This window comes from Aspergillus pseudoviridinutans (assembly GCF_018340605.1).
Source record: "Aspergillus pseudoviridinutans IFM 55266 DNA, scaffold_7, whole genome shotgun sequence".
NCBI lineage: Eukaryota > Fungi > Ascomycota > Eurotiomycetes > Eurotiales > Aspergillaceae > Aspergillus > Aspergillus pseudoviridinutans.
In genome coordinates, this window is record NW_025091287.1 from 272,255 (window position 1) to 291,226 (window position 18,972).

An 18,972-nucleotide genomic window follows, 5' to 3' on the forward strand; every position below is an offset into this window, starting at 1 on the left:
TACGCTGGCCCCACTGGCCCCTCGCCTTGTTTATTTAATCCCCTCACATCCGCAACTTCTCCTGAATCAATTCTCTACTGGATTGCTGCCACAGAATTAAGCTTCAGAACCGAATAGACAGCATGGCCTCCGGACTGATCTTCGATCCCCTCCAGCTACTCCGCGTCGCGCCATTAGCCACCAGCACAGGCAGCCTCGTGCATGCCCTGGTCGAGCTATTCTCCAACTCAGCCTTCGTCCAACCGTCTATCCGGAAATCCTCCGACGCTGTCCTGCCAAAATGGTACACGTACATCTTCAATCGCCAGATCGTCTCCGTGCTTGCACTTAATCTAGCCACCATCTCCACCGGTGTATCGAATATTCTACTGAGTCGGTCACGCAGTGCCCTGCCCCTGTCGCGCACAACGTTCTACTGGGCCGGCGTTGCGGGTGCCGTGGCGCATCTCTTCTTCGTGCCGTTTGTGGCGCCTCGGATCCAACGTATAGTCGAGGACAGCAACGAGAATGGAGCAACAGTGGAGATGGAAGAATGGCTGGGATTTCATCGCATTAGGATGTTAGTTGCAGATCTACCAGCGTGGTTGGCATTTGCAGGAGCTGTCATGGTGGTATGATCATCTATTTACAAATGGGATATGTACGGAGTCTTCATGGCAAACTGTTCGCCAACGCGTGCGAATCCGGCACGGCCATCGATGGACAGTGATAGAGTGTTTCCAAAATGATTCCTGCTTCGCGTTCATCTGTTTTGAAGTCCAGGATAGGTCTTTCCTTGATTCAGTCAGCATTAATGTCTTAACGATCAAGTCCAATCACTGTAAATCGGCCCCTAACACCAGTTACTCGCCCCATGGCCTCTTGACTTAGGCCACACTAACATTAGGTCTCCTTTCGATGCCTTTATACGGTCAGTCTTGGCGTGGGGTGACTCGGGAATTCCCCCATTTTTTCTCCGTTTTCCAATTCTCCCCGCAATTAATTCCTCAATCATGCAACTAGCAATCAGATCTAAAAGATGCCCCGCGACACGCAGATGGTCAAGCAAGCCTGCGATGCGTGCCGACGTCGCAAAGTCAAATGCAACGCCCAGAGACCTTGCACCCAGTGTCGATCGGCCGGGCTAAGCTGTCGAACATCGCTGGTCCGACAGAAGAAAGGGCGGCAAGGCCAGTCGGCCAATGTTCTCTCTGAATTACGCACACAGAATGCTCAAGGCACTGAGCCATCTAACTCTACTATTCCAGCTCCAAAAGTGGCTACTTCCCTTGTGAATCCAACCAGCGGACGATGTCGATTTGGGCGCAAGGAAAATCTTCTTCCTAAGGAGCTGATCAGGGATTGCTCCGAGTACTTCTTCGCGCGCATGCAAGGCACAGTTCCCATTCTACAGGCGGAAACCTTCCAGAGATATGTAGAGCAGATGGATCATTGCATCCATACGTATTGCTTGGTGGTTTCCTTCTGTGCCTTTGTCATGATGCAGACGGGGTATTCCTTCTCCCAAGCCGCAGGCTCGAGATGGGCCCAGAGTATGGACACCGGGTGCGAATTGCTCGATGAAGCGACAGAAGCGCGAAGGCATCTTGATCCGCTCACTGTTCCTGTCCGGCAGAGCATCACCATCGCGTTTCTTCTGTACGGCTGTCATATCGCGTTGGGGAATCAGCGCCACGCGTACTATTACCTACGGGAAGCCACCACCTTGTACACTGCTGGCATGTTGGATGCCCAATCAGGCGCATTAGATGGTGATGAGGACGATTCCTCTTTGGCTGGAAAGCTCTTCTGGCTGCTTCTGATTTCGGAACGGTATTTTCACTCATTTGACTCGTGTAGAATAATCCTAATTCGAACAGAGCTCATGCCATTCGAAGACATCGGCCCGTCACCTTACAGGTCACCGCCAACAGTCCAACTCTTGAAGATGCCTCAGCTCAAGACCCAACCAGTATTGGATTTCGCTGTCTGGCTGACCTTTATCGCCCGTTCGACGAGTCTTTTCTGGGGCTCTGGAACGGTACGCACGCCACATGCTCACGCGAGTCGCTCATTCTTCTCGACAAACACATTTGTGATGCAGTTCCCCCCGACCTGGAGCTTCCCGATATCCCCATGGCAGACCTCCGTGTCTCACAGCAGTGGTTGCGAACCATGATCTGGCAATTATCCACCACAGCGGGCTTTCTGTCCAGCAAAGCCAGCCATCCGTGCATGGAATTTCGGTATCCGTTACAGATCGCCCGAGACCTGTCTTTGGCGACGTGGAAGCTGTCAACGCAAAGTATGGAAACGCATGGGATTGGACTGGTTGGTGAACCCTTCCCTTCCGTACAGAACCGTGCTGATTAGCTGGGACAGATTGAGAAAATCTTCGAAGTGGCCTGCACCCTCACCGACGTAATGGCTTGCCTATCGACGGCAGGACTGCGCTCGTCGGGGTTCAACTTGGGCCCGCAAGATTACTTGAAGCATTTCTTCACACTTGTGAACACTCTCCCTGGTGGACGACAACGGTTTCTGCCATTGCTGTTAACAAAGGTGGGACAGACCTTGCCGTCCATGCTGCAACCCATCACACAGCACCTGAATCTCCCAGCAGCGACCGTGGATACTTTTGTGCCAGCCGAAAAGGCCGACACGGAGGCCTTTGTTGACATGTGGCCGGATGACCAATCGTACAGTGACTTCAACTACGCTGAGATGAGTCGGATTGGCGACAAGACGCCGGAAATCGATGAAGCGTTTATGCAGTATCTGCAATCGAGTCCTTGATATTCTATATGGATATCGCTCGTAACATCAAGCGACAAACAAAGCTATACAGGAGCGGACATAAGAGAGACAATCAAGCCAGCGAAAAGCAGCTTCACATCCATCTCTACATTAATCGCTATACTGCCATGATTTCCCTCTCTTCCCGCCGTCAAAGGCACTGCAGTCGGCATATTCACCGCCGTGGTAGCCGGTGACGGCACCCGAGTCGCACCGGGCACCGCATCCTTGCCTGTCCCGATTTCGAGGATGGCATCCTCCCCGGGATTGAAGTTTGCGTTGGCCATCGAGATTTCGCGATTAGCTAAATCAAAGACGACATACGTGCTACGGAGAAAAGTATCGCCCAGTATGGGGATTCCACTGGTACTTGTATAGATGCCGAACACGCACATCACAGTGTCTCCGTCCATGTCGATCCCGTTCAAAACGAGCTCGTGGATATTGACATCGATACGGATACCGGAGAAGTCAAACGTCATAGTAATGTTTCTGTCTTTCACGGAACACGGTAGTACCGGGACATCGTACACAGCATTGTGTGTGACTCCCAGACTGGAGTAGATCTTTGTGGTCAGCGACTTGGGTAGATAAGTCACGCTTGCTCCTGTATCGATGGTGACGAGAAGTGGAAACTCGGTATCTGGATACGTGGTTGCGTTTGACGCGCGCTGTTGCAAAGCGAGCCCGGTCAATATGACACGGAAGAACGTGTACACGCCGCCAGCGGGCTGGAGGGGAATTGTCTGCAGCTGTCCCAGATACTTTGCCGTGTTCACGCCTCCAAAGAGAATCGTCCCACTGTGCGAGGTTACATCCTCCATCCAGAGACTGTATGTGGCTGACTTGATGTGACCAGCTTGCGCCAGGGCTTGGGGAAAGTTGGAATACTCAGTGCGAGTAGCTTCAAGCGCAGGAAATGCAAGACCCAATGTTCCTTCTGCATTACAGTCAGTGCATGTTGATTTGGGCATGTATGGAGAAGCGTACGATTTGAGGTGCTCTCCTCTGCTACGCCAAACTGGAATTGACTCAACATCACTCCGCCAAACTGAATAGTATCCTTGACATAGTCCCCCGTCGCCTTCGTCCCGTCATTATATGTGATGTTGAAGTCGTGGTTGAGGAATGTGTAGGTTCTGGATGAGCTATTGTCATAGATCCCATACCGTTCGCAGTCATTTGCCATGTTCTTGCAAAAGTTCGACGAGGGAATGTTGAACCACGTGTCGCTGCTTCCAGTGTCTAGTACCACGGCGATCTCTTGCTCTGAGCTGCCAACGGTGACATTGGCTGTGTATAGCGTCATGGCATCCTGTGACGTTAATTGCGGGTGTCAAAGTGAACTCAAAGCGACATACCTCATTTAGTATCCCTTCAGATAGTATCGAGGTACGCTTCGACGGAGAGCGATGTGTTTCGAGAACGTCATCGTTCCGTTGCCGGTTAAATTGGAGCTCAACAACAGCCGGGCTATCTCCTTTGCCAAGAGCAACGACACTACTTGTCTCAATGGCAAAAGATAGTAAGGACAAGAGTCCCTTCCTCATGATGTATACTCTTCAGCTATAAGCATAGTGCACTGGCATAGGCCACTACGTGTCTCATGGCGGACTGAAATCTGGATCTGAACCGATTTGCGGCGCAGCTCGAAAAGTGTCAAGGCAATCAGGGGATTTTCAGCCTCGCCATACAGAATTAATATCGACGTTACATCGTGCTCATAGTCAATTAGAGAGACCAGGCTGAAGTGGGGAACCAACATGTATGCTTGATCTCATTGGGAATTAGATGCGGCGCAATATAAAATGGCACTAAGTGAAATGACACTAAGCGCCTACAGCCCCTGGGAGGTCGGGAAGTCGGTCTGTAATCCCAGGGACCAGTCATTGACTCGTCGAGTCACTTTGGGTCACTATATGAGCAGTCCGCTTCAGTGGCATGACGCTGTTCTTCCAGACACAGGGGCTGCACGCTTACGACGGACAAAGAAAGATCATTGCCGACCAGATACTCACTTATGTAACATAGCTAGCAGCTAAGGAGAAGATATTATCCTGTCCCTCCGCATACTTCAATCCAAATGGTAGTGCGAGAGATCACAGTGATTGCCCAATGTCTCTATACGCCACGGAAATTCATCGGCGGCAGTCTGGATTCGGCTCCGATTGTCGATCCATTATCCGGAAGCGATCCTGTTCGCCATAGTTGTCGATGATACCGACAAGGTCCAAGCCCTGAACGCCAGTGAGAGTGTTAGATTCTTTACACTGGCGGATCATGGCATTTCCAACCAGGAGATTGGGGAGATGTTCAGCACCAGAGAGCTTCTTTGTCCTGCCCGACGATATCTAAGCTACAGTCCTATAGAACGCACACAACGTCGAATGGGAGAAAGTCTCACAGATCCATCCTCAACAGGCCGATCAGATACTAAGGAGTCGCATCAGCTGCAGTTTGGTGAGAATGTGGCCAACCTGTGAATCATCGACGAGCATCTCCCTAGTTTGAAGACCAAGTCGCTGGCGTTCATTCACCGCGTGCAATAGGTATCGGAGCAATTGATGCGCTGATTTTTTTGAAGACCGGAATTTGACGATCACTTCTTCATCAAGTGTTATGATATTCCCCGCCCGGTGAAGAAGACCATCAAGCGTCTCTGCATTACTTTTACCGATGAGTCGAACGGCAAGGCATACCACCGGGCCGGAGCGCATTGCGAACTGGAACTCTCTGAATCTTAATTTCAGAAGGAAGGATAGAGTGGGCTGGAGATCTGTCCAGATCGAGAAGTGGTTACCAAGTTTGGAATCGGTGATGAATGGATCCAACTCAACGAGCACACTGGAGATATTGTTTGCACCTTGGGCAATTTACCAATATTGCATCAGACGACAGATTTCAAATCGACATTTCATCGAATGAAGGCCTCCGGGGAAAAGGGTGATTAACGTATTTTAACCAGCCCTTCAAGGACTTGTTGATTCAGGGTCCTTTTAAGACGTACCCCAGTTATTCTTGAATCTTGAAAACAGCTTGACCAATACACACTTGATAACTCTTTTCTGGGCCCACCCAAAAGATCTTAGCGCAGATCAGTCATTGAGCGGGCTGTGTAAATCAAGCGGCGCAGTAACATGCACTTTGTATGCTATTGTTACAGTACTTGACCTTGTAAAATTAAGCAGTGGCTACAAGAATCCCATGGAAACCCGTACTGGACACAAGCGAAAATCCCACGGTGCCTAGTTCCTAGAAGGCCCGCATGACTCGTAAGGGAGATAAGAATTCGGAGACTTGCACCCCGCAGAGGCAATCAACGATGGTTGCCTGGCCGAATACCCCTGAGTTGAAGGGTGTTGTTTAAAACTTTTGCTGCATCACTGTACTCCGACGAATTACTATAAAGGCGTAAACTGGCATAGTACAGGACGTATGGTCTCCTGGCACATATTCTCTTTCTACTCGATTCCTGTGTCAAGAGTTTCACAGCAGGAGTCTTGGGGCACTCGAGACGGTCAGCGTCAACTACAGCCTCATCTGCGCAGGAACAGATCGACATCTTGAACTTCTTTGCGAGTTGACTATATTTCTCCAAGATACTCACTCCAAAGACCTTGAACCTATCCATGTCTCTGTTGCTTAAAATCCCGTTTGAGCTCCGAACGCTCATCATTGGACATGTGCTCTATACGCCGCTCAGCCCGCCCGTGACTCCGCTTCAATCCGATGCAATCCAATACAACGATCTTAGGTACAAGGCATGGGTTTCAAGGGGTAGCAAGGCTTATTATACGCAGCCGAGCATGGCTGGTTCTTCAGGCTGTCTGTCTCTTCTTCTCACAAATCATCAAATTTCAACTGAGACTCGGGTGATCCTTGGACGCAGGAAAGTCGACTATATCCTTGACATTTCAGTCAAGGATGACTTGGATCTCTTTCTGACATGGCTGTCGGTGCCATGTCTCACAACGCACATATCGACCCTCTACGCGAATGTCCGTCTTTTTGGTCACATCATTGAGAAGCGCACTGTCCGTAGCCAACTCGGCGCTGGTGGCCGGCTAGGCTTCCACTGGTCATTCTATGCTGCATTAGAGCGGTTTCTCCGCTATGGTCCTGTGGGAGAAAAAAGACGCGAAGAGGAAGACGAGTCATCTGAATATCGTCGGACCACGCAGGAATTTGAGGACCGCGGGATGCTGATCGACACACTTGTTCTCGATTTCCAGTCTGCGGAACTAGAGCTTGCCTTCCCACCAGAAGATGTCACATACGAGCATTGGTCGGGGCGGCATTGGGGTCGCGATCGGAGAGACCAAAGTGAAATCTCAGAGACATTGTCATCATATACAACGCGTCCGGAGTGGCTCTGTGAATATCTGCAGGGCTGGATAGGCGGTCTTCTTCATATGAGTTATCATACCTCCGAATTCGGACAGCCTATATATGAGCATATTGGGACTATCCGAATGCTTGTTGATGGACAACTATATTATGAATTTGATCTAGCAGCTTGGCTAGCTCGCCTACGGTTTGCCGGTCCAGGTAGTACGATGGGTCATTTACCCACAAATGACAGAGAGTCTGGATTTTGGAAATGGAAAAAAGAGACATTGCTAAGAAGAGAAGCCCAAGGGTTCCCTGTGATGAAACAGCCATCGGATGATGAATTAGGAAGAACAGAGATTGAAGAATCTATGATTTGAAATGGGGCGAGGATCGACGGTTGTCTGGTAAGCCAGACAGCTCGAGTGTGGCAGTAGATAGTGCTGGCAGGACTAGGAGGACGAGGCCAGCCTGTTAACATGATTTGTACAGACCCACTATCGGCTTCCATGGAATTCTACTGTACGCACTCTATAAATCTTATGTAGCAGGATATGTAGCATCCAAGGCGCATTTTACTGCGCCGCTTGATTTACACAGCGTGCTCAATGACTGATCCGCGCTAAGGATCTTTTGGGAGGTTCCAGAAAAGAGTTATCAAGTGTGCATTGGTCAAGCCGTTTTCGAGAATGATTGGTGACGGGGGAGGAGTCCACTGCCAATGCGACGAAGAGGAACTTTGCTGCATTGGGGAAGACACTGAAGGCAGTGGATGCAGCTGCATGATCTTCATTTTGCTGTATTCTGTCAATTGAAACTAACAGGGCTGTACGCGTTAATGGTATAAAGCTCCGTCTGACCAGCGGACAAGCTCTCAAACTAGGGTCCGAAGCGCAATGGTAATTTGCAACTATGCCTTTGCGTGATGTACTATTACTCTATTACTCTGTAAGCTTCTATAATATGTCACATATTTCCTATAAGACATGTTCCTGTGGTTTTTGTGGCAGAGCTTTCCCCTGCCCAACAGTAGGTATGCAGAGGTAGAATGTCCATATCCATCTGCCTAAAGCTATCTCACGACTACCAACCATCCCTACTAATGACGGAGGATATCCCCTTACACATGCCTAGATCATATTACTTCATAGCACATCTTATTTGACAGCCATGCAGCGAAGTGGACTGTATGGCCACCAGCCACAATGACGTCATTCCAGCCCTACTCTATATCGAAGGATCATGAACAAAGGGCGTCCTGTGGGCTATTGATCCTTGCCGTCTATAATTTAAGTACACTAATTAAGCCCCGATAGAGTAATATAGTTGCGGGGCCGACGTAGCGATGATCCCAAATGACGTGCGGGCGTTAGTTCAAGGGCTGTCATATTACCTGCTGGAAGATGTAGATCCCTTGGCATACGTTGTGTGGCACCCACCATGATGTCTCCCAAAAGGGTAGAAGATGTTATATAAACTACATCAATCTGGAGATAAAGTTTACCATTCAGCATTATCCATCTGATCCAAATACTTACACAAACCATTTCATCAGATATCTACCAAAGTACATCTATCACAATGTTCCGTCGTCATCGTCCCACCACGACCACCACTCGTACCTCCAAGCCCAGTCTATTGACTCGTCTTCGTGGTCCTAATGCTCGCACTCGGACAGTCAAGACGAAGACTACCTCGACGCGCCATAGGGGCGCCTACGGTCGTACCAATGCCACTGCTCCCGTACATCACCACCGTCGAAAGGTCACACTGGGAGACAAGGTGTCGGGAGCTATGCTGAAGTTAAAAGGCACCTTGACAAATCGGCCAGCAGTAAAGGTATGATTGTTGCTGTTGATCGCGTAAATGATAAGCTGACTGGTCTTATAGGCCGCTGGTACTCGCCGCATGCATGGCACTGATGGACGTGGAAGCCATCATCGTCGTGCTTATTATTAAGGACTTTGCATGAGCTATGATGAGATACCCGAGTTATGATGTCTATCTGTACTATATGTATTTGTATCAAACTAATCTTATTCGATTATAACCTCTAAACAAGTGCTTTCGCTAGTGGCCACCCCGTAGACTGTACGACATCAGCGTGACCGAGGAAGAATAGATGCATCCTCGAGGCGAGTCTCCCCCAAGATTGCATTGAGAACACTCCCACTACGGCCGCCATATTGAACGGCGTCGTTACGATCGGATTAACACCTTTCCAAATTTCTGGAGATGCACATGCCTCTCACCGTATGTCGGCACCGGGCTGAACTATTTTGGAGATGCGATTATGACAGTGGTGGATGGCGAGAATTTGGTGAAGGTTTTATGGCAAATGGCGGACTGGAGAAGGAGAGAAAAATTGTATACAAATCGCAAAAGGTCTTCGAGGGATAAGAATAAGGTGTGAGTTGTAACGTGGACAGAGAAGAAGAGCTTGGTATCAAGGGGTAGCTGAGAAAGGGATGGAGGTATGTCTAGGCAGGAGACACATATATAATTGAACCCCGTCTCAAGCATTTCGGTCAGATGATCTAAAGGATACTCTCTATCAAATGCCCTCTAATCATCAAAACTACCCAGTCTCAGTCTCTACTCCGTCCGTAGTATGAGAGATTATCGCGTTGTTTAACCCGATTTGGCAATTCTTTCGCGCTGGATATCAAACTCCGCTAGGGCGGAAATAACAGCCTGGCCACATTATAAGAACCCAACGTCAATTCCAGCAGTATTCTGATCAGTCGGCATTTTACTTGCATCAAAGATCAAAATGTCGTGCCATAATTGCCATTCCTCCGAAAAACCCTCACAGTCCGATTCCACAGACCAGGGTCTCACTGCTCGTGCTCTTCGGTGGATGTCAGCGATTCTCCCTGAAGGCTCAGCACTGCTGTCCAGTTCGTGCTGCTGGTTACCAGTTCGTTCCACCACATAACTATAGTCGAGCCCTCAACTAACTGCTACACAGACAGTTCTAGACTTTGTCTTTGCGGGTTCAGTGACCGCAGCAGGCATTCACAAACTTCGTCCCTTCTTCTTGGCCGTCTCCGTCTTGACCCTGGCGTGGAGCGTTAGTCGGCAAGGCCTCAGCAAGAGCAACCTACGACGAGCAATTATTTGTGCATGTCTACTAGCTTGGTCGCAGTATAGCCAACGGGCACAGCCAGCAAAGGGACATCATAGCTGTCATTGATTCCAGAGGTAACGGAGTACTACTTGTGGGTTACCTTGAGACTCAGATGCTGGAGATGTGCTATGGTCCACTAGGTAATGAGCCATCCATTGTGTACCAACATCATGTTTAAGACATTGCTATGTGACTTCAAAATACAAGACTTAGATTCCATTGACAACGCCCCGTAGTAATCAATTTTCAGCTACTGCAACAGTCTCCGCTGGGTTTTTGGTGATTTCACCCCGTGAATCCATCTTATTCCTTCCCCATCTTCGCCGTCCCACCAACCGCGCGCCCCATGTTCGTACATCCTCCGTCTTTTTTCAATTAACGGCCACATGGCCATCCAGCGTCTGCCCGTCCGAATGTCATCGTCTTCCTGAGGCGCCTGGAAAGCAGCCCCCAGAGCTCTCCACTGCTGGAGACGCTGGTTGTCCCACATGACATATCCAAATCGACGAAGCTCGCGCTGCTCCGTCGAACAAATTAATTGACAGCAACGAGAATCGCGATGGGCCCATTGCCATGCCTGTTGGGGGCCGCAGTCGCTGTCGTAGGTAAAGGACTTTCCCACGACCTCGGCAATTTGTTCAGGTGTAAGATCTCGGTAGAACGTACCCCCAAAGCMCTGTACAGAGAGTCTCTGCAAGTATTCGAGTTCGTTGACCAAAAGCCAGTTCGAGCAGCGTGAGTTCCGAATCGAGATAAGCCCGAGGCGGCTGTTATTGTTGGCTCTAGCGACAAACCGATGAAGGGCCGTCAATTCTTTTAGTAGCTAGTCAGACACTTAGCAATATGTCAGATAGTGGGACTGAGAGCTTACTTACAAAACCCCTCTTGTGTTGACTTCCCATAACAGACTCCCAAGTCTCGTTGTCTGAGAAATAGACGGTATAGTAACCCAACTCGACGTCGTGTGCTGCGATGTGGTTAAAAGCTGGATGTGACGTAGAGTCAGCAGGAGATGTCGACCGAAACAAGGAACGCAGCAGGAAATCAACATATCTGGTGAGATTTTCCAGTACAAGTACTCATTAACTGCGCCGATTTGCTCCATCTCCCAGGGCGCGTGCTTGCTGAAGAATATTTCAAGTTTTTCCCGAGGCAGGAATTCAGAGGGCGATGGACGTGCATATTTGATGCCGCCACTGATCCAGCGGTCTTCTCGGCTCCGGAAGCAGAAGAGATGGTTGATCGTCTCCTGTAAGTAGAATGCCCGAGCGACACGGCACCACTCGGTCTCGGAGGGTGCGTGGATGGGAAAATGCAAAGGCGCGACGAGACCCAGAGCGTTGTCGATATAATCATTGGTGAAAAAGGTCACACTTTCATGGAAGGTCACCAGATCCAGAGCCGCTCCTATAGTCCAGTTGAACGAGTCAACCAGGCGACGGTTGAAGTACAGGTCTAGGATATCGAGGACTTTTGACCTCGTCCATGGCTCGATATTCCGTGCATGGGAGCACAGGACAGCGTATGCGAGTAGCTCTCTGGGTATTTGACGTTGAATGATTTGCAATATGGTTGGAGTCTTGTTATTGTAAAAAGCCGAGTACAAGAAGGGATGACTTATTATGGCGGATTTGAGCGATTCAATGTCTGGAAGGTCACGTAAAATCTGCTGTCGACACTCCAATGGAAGCACATTGAACGGTAGCGAAGGGGATGCTTCAGGAATGTCCACATCGTGATGAACGGGAGGAGATGAGATCATGACAGTCGCGTCTGGGGCAGTCATTTTGCTGCTGGTATGTCTCTGTAAGATAGAGGAAGAGAAGAGAAGAAGGTCGATGAAAACGGTTTATATAGATCTATACTCATATCACGTGGATGCTACTACAGCTAGTGAATTCGGTCTCCTTTGTGAAGATTATAAGGAAGTTACCGATATAAGAGGTAATGGACGAATTATAGGGAGATCTCCGGTTCTCAGCTGTGAGCAGTGAAGTTATATGGCATTCTCCGTCAATATGTCTCTCAGATATTCAGCGTTAATAGGAAGAACCCGAATAGTATTGACCATTGGGTTTCACGAGGGTCAACCTTATGGCCAAGCTGGAGCTGAAGATTAGAGGCTGTTACGGGAAAGCGATGCCTTCAAGTATCAATAATACCTTGCCTCCACACATCAGGTACGACGGACAGAACTAGTTTATCAACGACACAAGTATGCTGCCAGATTTGAAAACGAAGTAATAAACAATCCATCCCGTCGAAAGGTACTAACAACAAGCGCACGATTTACTTGAGCCAGTCGTCTAGCCGGCCCAAGAACGACTATTGGGTCACACTGTGCTCTGTGACGTTGGCGAGTCTCGCATAGGAGGGACGTATAAGCATCAATCGATCCATTCTAATTTCCGCAGAGCTCCAGAAAGAAGATGAACGGGCCACATAGCGCGATATATGGAATTCTGCCTGTTTGGTGAGGGACTTGTTCTTTCCAGGCAATGAGCAACACTTGCTGTGGGAAATAGATATGCAATCTACTGGAGAGCAAATGTCTCATTGATAGCGCATTCTTTCATATTCGGTGTTTATAGAGACGGATGAGTAGCTCATTAGCTGGAACCGATACTGATATTACTCGAGGCGAATTGAATACATCCCCCTCTACTGTCCATCTCTCTTGAGTAAGGCATCAAGAATTCCCAGATTCATATAATCCATGATGTCTGGAAACCTGAAAGAAAAGGAAAACTGCAAGGGGGTTCTTAGATGATCCATGATTTTTAATATATTTCAGCGGCGATAAGTATTGGATACGGGTAAATCTTCGCCTGAATTATCCCTTTACAGTTGGATTTCTGTCAAATATCCTATCACTATGAGTCCTGTTTATTTTGACTGCAGAGGAAGTACCATAGTAATGTCTTTTGCGGGTAGTTAGTAGGTCCAACAACAGCATTGTGCCTACATAGACCGTAACGCGAGATGCCGTCACCATAGCAGAACCCAGTTTAAACTGTCATCCAATGTCCAATAATATTAACTTATCCATCTACTTGTAACGCAACATTCCAGCCCAAAAGGCAAGGCAAGATCCGGTCTCGGTTGAAAGGAACAGCAAAAGCTGCAGATGATGCTCCAATGTACACTGTAGGACCCATCACAGCTGCCTGCAGTTCACCCCTCAGCCCCCTTATTATAGATGCTATGAACGTTATAAAAACATGAACTGCGTCCTGAAGCTGCTCTCCATTACCTGATAATCGAGTTTCTGCACCCAATTTCATCAGTCAAATAGTGAGTCAGGAATATCAATCGTTCGACCAAGCATGCCCTCCTCGGCTCAGAACGTGGGCATCAAAGCCCTTGAGATTTATTTCCCTAGTCGAGTAAGTCCGCCCAGAGCATTACCTCTTCTGTTGCAGTTGCTTAAAGCTTGACTAACAGAAGTGCAGTATGTCCCCCAGACGGAGCTGGAGACATTCCTCGGAGCCAGTGCAGGGAAATACACTATCGGACTTGGTCAACAGAACAGGAGCTTCTGCGATGATCGTGAAGGTTAGCAAACCATCCAATGGAAGCAGCATCAACGACTAACAGCTCAGACCTCTACTCTCTTGCCCTGACCGCTGTATCCTCCCTTCTCCGCAAATACTCGATCGACCCCAACACCATCGGCCGTCTCGAAGTTGGAACCGAGACTCTGCTAGACAAAGCCAAGTCCTGCAAAACAGTGCTGATGCAGCTGTTCGGCGACAACACTGACATCGAGGGCATCGACACATACAACGCCTGCTATGGTGGGACCAACGCCTTGCTCAATGCAGTAAACTGGATCGAGTCTTCGGCCTGGGACGGCCGCAACGCCATCGTTGTGGCCGGAGATATTGCCCTGTATGAGACGCCAGCGGCGCGTCCCACCGGCGGTGCAGGCTGCGTGGCCATGCTCATCGGGCCAGATGCCCCTCTGGTGCTGGAGCCGTTCCGGGGTTCCTGCATGAAGCACGTCTATGACTTCTACAAGGCGGATTTCAAATCCGAGTACCCCCTGGTCGACGGGCAGTTTTCCAATACCTGCTACCTGGGCGCACTGGACGCATGCTACCAGCGGTATCAGGCCAAGCAGCGCGCACGGAAAGAGGCAAAGACAAACGGGGTGGCCATCAGCAACGGCCACAATGGCAGTTTCCTTGACACCTTTGACTATTTCGCTTTCCACGCGCCAAACTGCAAGCTGGTGGCCAAGGGGTACGGCCGGTTGCTATTCAACGACTTCAAATTAGAGCCGGGATCGTTTGACGAGGTGCCGGCACAAGTCCAAGAAGCCGACTTTACCGCGTCGCTGACGGACAAGAGCCTGGAGAAGCTGTGCGTCAGTCTCACCAAGGGCCGATTCGTCGAGCGCGTCGAGCGGTCATTGACTGCTCCGACTAACTGCGGCAACATGTACACCGCCAGCGTATATGCGGGCCTTATCAGCCTGATCAGCAATGTCCCCAGCGACCGACTGCAGGACAAGCGCATCGGCATGTTCAGCTACGGGAGCGGTCTGGCTAGCACATTGTTCAGCTTCCGTGTCAAGKGCGACACGACCGAGATAGCTCAGAAGATTGGCTTGCATGATCGCTTGAGCGCTCGAACAGCAGTGTCGCCTGAATTCTATGATCAGGTGAGTTGGTTATGATGTGCGTTTCTGACCATCGGCTGACAATGTAGATGTGTAAACTCCGCGAAGAGGCATATCAGCAGAGGAACTACACTCCCAAGGGAAGTGTCGAGAGCCTTGCCCCAGGAACCTACTTCCTGGTGCATGTGGATGAGGCATATCGACGAAAGTATGACATAAAGCCATACCTCTCTATGTGTGAGGATCAGCATGGACAAGTTGTTTAAATCAAGTCATAGTCGAGCGGGAGTAGGGCAATGAGATCACTTACTTCAAGGATACTGTCATCCAACATGACTGGCCAATAGGACACTTTCGATGAACAGACGGCAAAAGATAAGAGTGGGAACATTAAGGTACCTAGAGCACCACTGTGTAGTGCAAGTGGAACAGTGGATCCTTACAAGGGACATACTCCTCAGTAATCATCATGGTTATTGCGAAGTCTCAGTGCTACATAGAAAATAACCACTAAGATTCGGAGCAGTGCTGATCAACGATACTGCAATCCAAAATGGATATCTTTGCAGCTGATAACCTGAAGCAAATGATAGTAATGGATCACGTATACGAGAACCAGGCTGAAACGAAACTCCGGTGAAGCAAAACTGAGCAGATCCTCGGCGGACAAAACAATCACCCGGGATTTCCCGAATGACTCCGACCGATGCCTGATGGCGAATTTGAAGGCATTTCAGCGGTTCGGAGACACTGGGATTGTAAGGTCGATCCACCAGCTAACTACTTGGCACCATTCAGAGAGGGTTTGTAAAGTTTTCTAGAATATTCAGGATCGAAGCTAAACCGTGGTTCATGAGCTATCGGCCTAGGCTTGATTAGCTGGTGAAATTGAGCGAACCCAATTTAGTTTGCTCACTTATTTAAGGTTGATGACAGAAATTAAAGGGGGATTAGTCTAGGCGCTGTCGAAATTTTTCCTTACCACTTACCAGACACCAGATCACCAATCGGTTATAGTCACTAATGTGCGAGATACTAATGGTCAGACGTAGAAACATAGATTCATGATTCGCTTGCTCAGATATCGAAATAAACGCAGTATGTACATGCACATCACTCTATGTTGAGCCATCCGGTGGCTCGTCTAAATCATAAACTGGGAAGGGAAATGTGGTATATCGGCGACAAGTCTTGAGCCGTTCATATATGATACAACCAGCGCACATTCAACCGTAGCTGTCGGTGATTCGACGTTTAGGTCATGCGGCAGGCGAAAACACCTCTAACAGTGCCCTGTCTGTAGTTGATAATCTAGTGTCGCAGTTAGTAATTGATTGGAAAATGGCAGAAAGGCAGGATGCTTACAATGTCATCGATACTGGAGTAGGTACCACCGACCAGGGTGACGAGACCAATAATCAGGACGAGGACGTTCAAGGCACCAAGTGCCAAGTTCTTAGGCTCATTCCACTTGCCCTCGCGGATGAGGAGGAACCACATCAGAGCAGGGAAGTAGAAGGTGAAGCCCGAGATGAAGAGGGCAGAGGAGATGGACAGCAGGTCGGAGAAGAAAGGAATCACCTCGGCGATGATGAATGCGACGAGGGTGATCACGCTGATAAGAGCGAGCCAGGTGGCCCAGCCCTTCGGGGTGTTGATGAAGCGGATGTGTGAGTTCTTGAAGATGCGTCCGTGGATCAGACGGCCACAGACGACGGTGTTGATGGAGCCACTGATAAAGATGACAGGCAGGGCGATACCGAAAGCCACACGGCTGAGAGTGTGTCCGGCAGACAGCAGCGCAGGGCTCTTCACGTCCATGCCAACAAAGGCATAGATCAGCGCACCAGTGAGAGTGTAGATGAAGATTTCCACCAAACCCAGCGCCCAGATCGACTTGACAAAGTCCTTGGGGGTGTGCATCTCATCCATAAAGGAAAACTGGCACATGGCGAAGCTGTACGCGAAAACGATGTTGGTGATGGCGATGAACGCCTCAGTGAAGGTGGTCCCTTCCTTGGGCCAGGCAGACCACTCCACTCCGGACAGACCACCTGGTGCATCAGCGCTCCTGAGGCCAGTGCCAATAATGGTGATCCCAATGGCGGCAATAATCGACACGAAGTCGACATAGCCCAGAATAGCCATTTCAGCAAAGCTAGGAGGGACGGCGACCAATAGCAGGATGATGGCAGACACAACGCCGAAGACGACGGAGCAGATGGAACTCTCGGTGATGTTGGTGAAGGCAATGGTTCCGGTCAGGCAGTGCGAGCCGGTCAGGAAGGTGAGTTGGAGGATGAGCATGACATTGATCAGTTCATAGCCGAAGCGGCCGAACATGAGCCGCCCAGCATCGGGATAGTGGGCGACTTGAGGGAACTTGAGCTTGACCTGACCGACAACGTAACTGGTGTAGATGGCAACGAATCCAAGACCAACACAGCAGATGACACCAGGCACCATACCCAATGTAGCGAAGGAGGAGGGGATTGACAGACTACCAAGCGCGATGGCCTCCACGATGAGCACGACGGTGAGACGCTTCCATCCGAGACGGCTGTATTTCTGCACACCATGCTCATAGATGTGTCTTTCCGCCTCGCTCATCTCCCCAATCATGTCTTTGTCTCCATCGTACTGGGGAGGAGCGAGGAATTTCTCGCCCTTCTCATTGTCGGCTCCCACGGCCTTGCCGGTATCAGAGTAGTCGGAAATGTCGGCTGAGGACCCCATGTTGAAGGGGAGAGTAGTGCTGAAGATGGTGTGAGAGTAAAGGAAGAAGAGGAAAAGCGGACTGAGCCCCGAGATCGTACCGTCTTCCTATAGTCGTGAGAGGGAAGAGCAGAGGGAGAGGAAAGTGAACAAGCCAGTTGTGTGCTTTATAAACTGGTCGAAGGGGGCGGGAAATGGGTGTGGAGTGGAAAAGTGAGGCAGAGACACAGGGAGAAAAAGAGGCCGATTAGAATAATAAATACAGTGGCATGATTGGACTACTATGGATTACAGAGTCCTGCGTATCGGCAGCATAAGTCAGACTTGGAGACATTCTCCAAGGCGCGAGTGATAGCAGGGAATTTCTTTTATTAATTAGATTCCGTGGCGCTGGTGTGCGACGATCCACTATGTCTACCAGCTTACTGCATTTGGCATCATCCAGCAAATGACCGGCAGTCGACGGGTGGACACTTTGCCACAAGCAGGTTAGACCACTGGCAGTCAATGACACTCTGTGAAACGAGAGGGCTGTGTGGACCCATCGTGACGTGGAGTCGAGATAGCACCAAGGTGATTGCATTTGGTAATAGATATCACCAAAGGGAAATAGTCATGTCGATGAGCCCGAATCCCCCGCGAAAAGTCCCCAGAAATCGCCAAATATCCATTGCGGGGTCCTGGAACACTCTGGAGAAGCGACACGTGTAGAAAGAAAGCAAGGGATGTGATAGAAGAGCCCTTTGATACTTTTCCTGACATCAATAAAACTCTGCGGACGATCGACGGTGGCGCCGCCAAATCCGATCTTACGGGCAACAGGGCATCACGGCAAGCAACAGGACAAGCCGGACAAGACAAGCCCAAGGCAGGGAATCGGCAGGAATGGGCAGGAATTTCCGCCACCCACAGCGTAGTCGGGGCCGAAGTTGGTCTAGCGCGGTCAGGTGAGATAAGATAAGCCTGGACGGCGCGACCGGCTGGGCCGGATTTACTTTGCTGAGGCGACAAACCGAAGAGGCTCGACTTCAGGAACCGGAAAAAACTCAATTCTGCCAAGAAGCTAGGCTGTTTCAGGTTAGTGCTGGCTGCCTTTTCCCGGGCTGCTGAAAAATTCCTTCCTCGCAGCCTTGGGCGTGCTCCTGTGTACTCCATACTGTGTACCACTGGTCCATCATCAAACTGTCGGTTCATTACAGTGTCTGTCTACAATCTGAACACGCCTGAATCAGACAAAGGCTCATTCTTCTCTGAGACATCTTCCCTATGTTATCCTCGATGCGTATAGGAGTCGCAGGTTCAGGCTTTGGCTGACTGCATAGAAACGCTTGCGTCATGAAAATGTCTCAGACTAGTCCCGTTCCGGCAACGCCAGGGCCTGATCGGTTTCCCAGCAATA

The 18,972-nt window shown here is 49.7% G+C and overlaps 8 protein-coding genes across 8 annotated transcripts; 5 read left to right on the plus strand and 3 right to left on the minus strand.

The window, feature by feature from the left end:
- Window positions 1–122: 122 nt before the first annotated feature.
- Window positions 123–617, plus strand: Asppvi_009398 (putative integral membrane protein; the record flags this gene model as incomplete). Its single annotated transcript, XM_043305255.1, has 1 exon — window positions 123–617. One exon carries the CDS (start codon window positions 123–125, stop codon window positions 615–617), a length of 495 nt encoding a protein of 164 aa, XP_043161190.1.
- A 401-nt stretch (window positions 618–1,018) lies between these two features.
- On the plus strand, window positions 1,019–2,775 carry Asppvi_009399 (Zn(II)2Cys6 transcription factor; the record flags this gene model as incomplete). The annotated part of the gene is made up of 3 exons (XM_043305256.1): window positions 1,019–1,812; window positions 1,860–2,310; window positions 2,362–2,775. 3 exons carry the CDS (start codon window positions 1,019–1,021, stop codon window positions 2,773–2,775), a joined length of 1,659 nt encoding a protein of 552 aa, XP_043161191.1.
- Window positions 2,776–2,819: 44 nt separating this feature from the next.
- Asppvi_009400 (pepsin-like aspartic protease) lies at window positions 2,820–4,325 on the minus strand (the record flags this gene model as incomplete). Its single annotated transcript, XM_043305257.1, has 3 exons — window positions 2,820–3,715; window positions 3,766–4,090; window positions 4,137–4,325. 3 exons carry the CDS (start codon window positions 4,323–4,325, stop codon window positions 2,820–2,822), a joined length of 1,410 nt encoding a protein of 469 aa, XP_043161192.1.
- Window positions 4,326–6,404: 2,079 nt separating this feature from the next.
- Asppvi_009401 (uncharacterized protein) lies at window positions 6,405–7,484 on the plus strand (the record flags this gene model as incomplete). The annotated part of the gene is made up of 1 exon (XM_043305258.1): window positions 6,405–7,484. One exon carries the CDS (start codon window positions 6,405–6,407, stop codon window positions 7,482–7,484), a length of 1,080 nt encoding a protein of 359 aa, XP_043161193.1.
- Window positions 7,485–8,685: 1,201 nt separating this feature from the next.
- Window positions 8,686–9,063, plus strand: Asppvi_009402 (uncharacterized protein; the record flags this gene model as incomplete). The annotated part of the gene is made up of 2 exons (XM_043305259.1): window positions 8,686–8,943; window positions 8,995–9,063. 2 exons carry the CDS (start codon window positions 8,686–8,688, stop codon window positions 9,061–9,063), a joined length of 327 nt encoding a protein of 108 aa, XP_043161194.1.
- A 1,421-nt stretch (window positions 9,064–10,484) lies between these two features.
- Asppvi_009403 (uncharacterized protein) lies at window positions 10,485–12,020 on the minus strand (the record flags this gene model as incomplete). The annotated part of the gene is made up of 2 exons (XM_043305260.1): window positions 10,485–11,057; window positions 11,322–12,020. The coding sequence occupies 2 exons, from the start codon at window positions 12,018–12,020 to the stop codon at window positions 10,485–10,487; spliced, it is 1,272 nt and encodes a 423-aa protein (XP_043161195.1).
- Window positions 12,021–13,560: 1,540 nt separating this feature from the next.
- On the plus strand, window positions 13,561–15,124 carry erg13A (putative hydroxymethylglutaryl-CoA synthase; the record flags this gene model as incomplete). The annotated part of the gene is made up of 4 exons (XM_043305261.1): window positions 13,561–13,620; window positions 13,687–13,789; window positions 13,837–14,900; window positions 14,948–15,124. The coding sequence occupies 4 exons, from the start codon at window positions 13,561–13,563 to the stop codon at window positions 15,122–15,124; spliced, it is 1,404 nt and encodes a 467-aa protein (XP_043161196.1).
- Window positions 15,125–16,112: 988 nt separating this feature from the next.
- Asppvi_009405 (putative amino acid transporter) lies at window positions 16,113–17,594 on the minus strand (the record flags this gene model as incomplete). The annotated part of the gene is made up of 2 exons (XM_043305262.1): window positions 16,113–16,169; window positions 16,224–17,594. 2 exons carry the CDS (start codon window positions 17,592–17,594, stop codon window positions 16,113–16,115), a joined length of 1,428 nt encoding a protein of 475 aa, XP_043161197.1.
- Window positions 17,595–18,972: the final 1,378 nt, after the last annotated feature.